Here is a 4,806-nt window from a genome sequence, read left to right as displayed (position 1 = left end):
TAAAACCGGCATAAGCTTTTGAGCTGCAATTTTATGTGCTATAGTAACCAGATCACAATGGATTGTAGGGTATGTATAAACTCAGATTTTTCCTGGCCTGTTGTACACTATATTGTTAATTTCACCCGATTTAATTTCTAACCATGGCAACAATGCTCATTTTATTGAAGCTAAGGAGCAATAGGTAGGATGCATGTTCTGAATTTTTGCATTGAGATTCAGACAATACCACAGTTGAGATTGCTAACCATGATATTGGTGTATGATGTTTTTGAAAAAGAGCGAGGAGGCTATGAACAAATTTAAGTGGTCAGGGACGGCAATACATACCATCTTCCCAAACTTGCGTCCCAAAAATACCTTTTATCTATAATTATTTTTTCATCCGAGACTAAAGTAGATTTATGTTACTTGGGTGACAAGAGAGTTAAGTCGCGATCAATTGATTTGTTTTTGCATAGTAACGCATGGGCATTCAACTAAGGATTTCCTTACGTAGACAAATGCATGTATTGTGCATGTATGATACTTTAGCAAATGGATAATTAAGTTTTTGATTAAGACAAATCTTGATAGCATCACATACGTAGTGTCTTTCCTTGACAACTCACGGCCATTTTTTGCAAGTATTTCTAATAATAATAATAATAATAATAATAATATTTTTTTCCTAATTTTTACCTAATAATAAAGCAAATTGGGTTTATTTCGTCCGTCATGCTATTTTTCAGAAAAGTCCCTCTGTTTCAGAGAATTCAACCCGCAGTCCTGTTTTAAGTTAAAACGAATCGTTTTTTTCGTATTTTACACAAAAGTCCCTGTCTTTTCATGAAATCAACCCGCCGTCTGGATTTAAGTCACACCCGAACCATTATTTTACATTTTTCAAACCCCCCCTGATGTTTTAGGTAATTCATCCGCGGATCATACTTAAGTCAAACAAATGTTTTTAAAATCATCCATATCTTTTAAACCGTAACTCCGATTTGAACATGTTATATATGAAATTTGATTAGAAAAATATGTAGAATATGAATATGAGATTATTTTTACCTTTTAAGTATCTTTAAATATTATTTTGGAATATATTTGAGTCAAACCAAATGATTTTCTAAATTATTTGTATCTTTTAAATCGTAACTTCGATTTTAACATATTATATATGAAATTTTATTAGAAAAATGTGTGGAATCTAAATATGATGTTAATTTTACCTGTTAAATATTTTTAAAATATTGTTATGGAAGCAAACTTATAATTTATAGCGCAAGATCCGTTTTTTCATACCGGCGGCGATCCGGATTGCAAATAAACACTCCACTATAACCATATACGGAAAATAAAACATCGATAACTACACGTGCATACCTCTGAAAAATGTCGCAAGGGAAAACGACAGATTTCTCATCGCGAGAGTGAGAGAAAGCGAGCGAGAGAGAGAGAGAGAGAGAGAGAGGGGGGAAGGGAGGAGAGAGGGAGAGAGAGACGCCTTAGGATTAACCATATTCAACACACGTTTTTTGTTGTTTTGTGTGAACACCAAGGCCATCGCTGGCGAGGATGAGAAGGAGGATAAGCGGCAACACAAATATGATGCCTCGCAAAAATAAAGAAGATGGACCTATTGTGGTCTTGAGTGATGGTTGTTGAGTTAAGAGTGTGTGTTATGTTTTCTCTCCCGTTACAATGCACGGGCTCTTTTGCTAGTAATAATAAACCACGGGTTAAGTTTGTCGGGTTCACCGTGGCGTCCTTTTTACACAAATGTCCATGTGGTTTATAGAAAGCAACCCGCAGTCCACATTAGTCTCACCGTAAGAAAAGAAAAAAAAGTTTGCCTTGACTCGTACATCGCTGAAACTGCTGCCCCCATGAGAAGAAAGCAGGGTTCCCTCCTCCGCCGCGGTGCCCCAATCCCTCCTGCTCCGCGGTGCCCTTACTCGCCTGCTGCCCCCACTGCGGTCGTCGAATCCGGGCGAGATCGAGAGGATACGCCGCATCTCGCGGGACACCCAGCCGCTGTACTCCACCTCTCGCTGGCCTCCTTCCGGTTCCCTTCGTCACCGACGGCGAGCCCTGCTGATGACGAGTTGTTCCCCAACCGAAGAAACGGATCAAGGCCATGGGATCCAGCCAACGACCGTCCCCTGGATGCATCACCTTGCCAAACGCTTGGTGGGGGCAGCATGGACGAGCTGCTCGTCGACCATGCGGGGAGCACGGACGAGCTGCTCGTCGGCGTCCATCCCGCGCGCCCAGTCCCTGCCGACGATGGCTACCCAGCCCCCTCGACGGCGTGTGTTTCCTGCTCGCCGCCTGCTGTCTCCCCTGGTCACCATCCCCTGGATCCCACTACCCCCTCCATTATATTCCTATTTTGAGGCAAGCAAGGTGTTTGATCAAATGTGACTACATACTGTTTTCTGTGCTGCTACGTCGTCAATTTAGAGTGTGTAGAAGTTGTTGTCTCGGGTGTGTAGATGATGCGGTGCGTGATTGCTTGTGTATGTGTTCACATATATCTTAATTGTTGGCTGGTACTACAGGTTGCGAACGTCGACAACGAGTAGGAGGCAAGTGTATTACGGTGAGCAGTGAGACATGGGCATGAAGCAGGTGTGCAAGGCCACTTGCTGCTGCACTAATTGCCTTGACGGAGCACTGGCCGCCGGCTCCCCGGTGCCCACCGCCCGCCGGTGGACTCCCTGGTTGTGCACAATGGAGATGAACCTGCGTCGGCACCCTGCAGCCTGGATAGAGCTTTGCCAGTGGTGGTGATGAATCTGTTGTCTGTGCTGGTGATGTCGCTCTCTAGCATCAACTTTCTCCACCGGCTATTAGAGAGTAGAGGTCATATAATGGATTTGTTTTTCTTCAGAGATGTGCTCCCGTCGTTGTTGGCTGTTGAATTTGTAATGCATTCTGTCCCTTAGTCTGTCTTCACCACTTCGTCCTCCCGCACAATCGACAGAACAGAGCAACTGTCGCGATTTGTCCATTCATCTCTTCGAGTGATTCAAACCTAGGAAGCCTGCTACTTGTGCAAGCAACATGGTAAGAAGTTTCAGTTTTCTCACTAATGCACCTCAATTGGTAAGTATAGAAGAATGTCAGTTTGCTTTATGTTGGTTTTCTAATTTCTACATATTCCTTTCTTATAGACTCTGCCTTCAAGGAAATCTAATTATCTAGGTATATGGAAAGGCGGTAAATTCTGTTACTATATATTTGTGTGTACTCAAGCTCTGCTATGCAGATTGAGGAGAAAGAGTTATTTTATTGTGATGATGATTAATTTTTTTCATCCTGTGATCTCCTTTGCTTCAGTTGTGCTAATATTTTTTTGCACATCAGTAGGACTAAAATATTCCAGATACCAGAAGGATTTTTAGTTCTGTCTGAGCATCTTGATTTTGGAAAATGTGGTGTACTAATGGCTCATGAGGATAATTTCCACTGAGTACTCTAGGTCAGCCTACATATGTTCTTCTAAGCACAATTGTTTGCATCTGCCTAATCTGCATACAAAAATGTGCATCTGCCTGGAAGTTTAACTCTTACATTTTTGGGCCCAAGTAGTCAAAATAGTACATTAGTGTAGACAAAGAAGAGTTCAGCTTCCAGTACGCCATTATACCTTTCCTAACTACCTCTCTCTGGTTGGTTGAAGGTGTGGAGTTTAGCCATGTTCTGCTGTAAGGAAAGCCATGACCTCCACACAGATGATGCAAGCGGAAACAAGCTAGACTCACAACTTTGGTTTTGAGGCATTTTCACCCACAAATATTACCCTGGTACTAACAGGTTGTTAGTATTATATCAGTATACTTGTTCAGCCTTTCGATGTGCTGGTCCGAATATTTAAACAAGGAAGCAGGCTCAGTTGCTCACCAACCTACTATTGCTGCCAACAAGTAGCCAGAAACCCATAGAAGATATCTGCATTGATCACAGAAAAATGAAGTATTGAATTTGTAGGACATTTTCAACATTGTCATCCTAATCTGGTTCCCACATATTCAAGATGTGGAGATTATCTCTTTGCTCCAACAAAGCCATGGCCTTCAATTTTGTTGTTAATTTAACAATTGTTTTGGTTGTGCCGATCGATCGGCCTATAAGAGCCAATTTGGTTTCATGTGAATTAAAGCTTCCTATTTTTCATGATTATATTAAGAGCTTCCTGTTTTTCATGGTTATATTTAGAACTCACAGATCTCCTTCACCGCCACACCTAACTATTGAAGGAAATATGCTCTAGAGGCAATAATAAAGTTATTATTTATTTCCTTATTTCATGATAAATGTTTATTATTCATGCTAAAATTGTATTAACTGGAAGCATAATACATGTGTGAACACATAGACAAACATAGTGTCACTAGTATGCCTCCACTTGACTAGCTCGTTGATCAAAGATGGTTAAAGTTTCCTAACCATAGACATGAGTTGTCATTTGATAAATGGGATCACTTCATTGGGAGAATGATGTGATTGACTTACACATTCCGTTAGCTTAGCACTTGATCGTCTTAGTTTACTGCTATTGCTTTCTTCATGACTTATACATGTTCCTATGACTGTGAGATTATACAACTCCTGATTACCGGAGAACACTTTGTGTGCTACCAAACGTCACAACATAACTGGATGATTATAAAGGTGCTTTATAGGTGTCTCCGATGGTATTTGTTGAGTTGGCATAGATTGAGATTAGGATTTGTCACTCCGATTGTTGGAGAGGTATCTGTGGGCCCTCTCGGTAATGCACATCACTATAAGCCTTGTAAGCAATGTGACTAATGA

At 41.1% G+C, this 4,806-nt stretch overlaps 1 protein-coding gene across 2 annotated transcripts; it reads left to right on the top strand.

The window, feature by feature from the left end:
- Positions 1-1,829: 1,829 nt before the first annotated feature.
- LOC123110931 (uncharacterized) lies at positions 1,830-4,138 on the top strand. 2 transcript variants are annotated; one of them, XR_006453843.1, is made up of 2 exons: positions 1,830-2,391; positions 2,547-4,138. XR_006453843.1 is itself a non-coding variant. In XM_044531573.1 (2 exons), exons 1-2 carry the CDS (start codon positions 1,872-1,874, stop codon positions 2,609-2,611), a joined length of 525 nt encoding a protein of 174 aa, XP_044387508.1. In that variant the 5' UTR covers positions 1,830-1,871; the 3' UTR covers positions 2,612-4,138. The 2 variants fall into 2 exon arrangements, 1 of the variants encoding a protein (XP_044387508.1); XM_044531573.1 differs by having other exon boundaries at positions 1,830-2,331.
- The last annotated feature ends 668 nt before the right edge of the window (positions 4,139-4,806 follow it).

This window comes from Triticum aestivum, chromosome 5B, assembly GCF_018294505.1.
Source record: "Triticum aestivum cultivar Chinese Spring chromosome 5B, IWGSC CS RefSeq v2.1, whole genome shotgun sequence".
Lineage (NCBI taxonomy): Eukaryota > Viridiplantae > Streptophyta > Magnoliopsida > Poales > Poaceae > Triticum > Triticum aestivum.
This window is presented reverse-complemented; position numbering and strand designations above follow the sequence as displayed.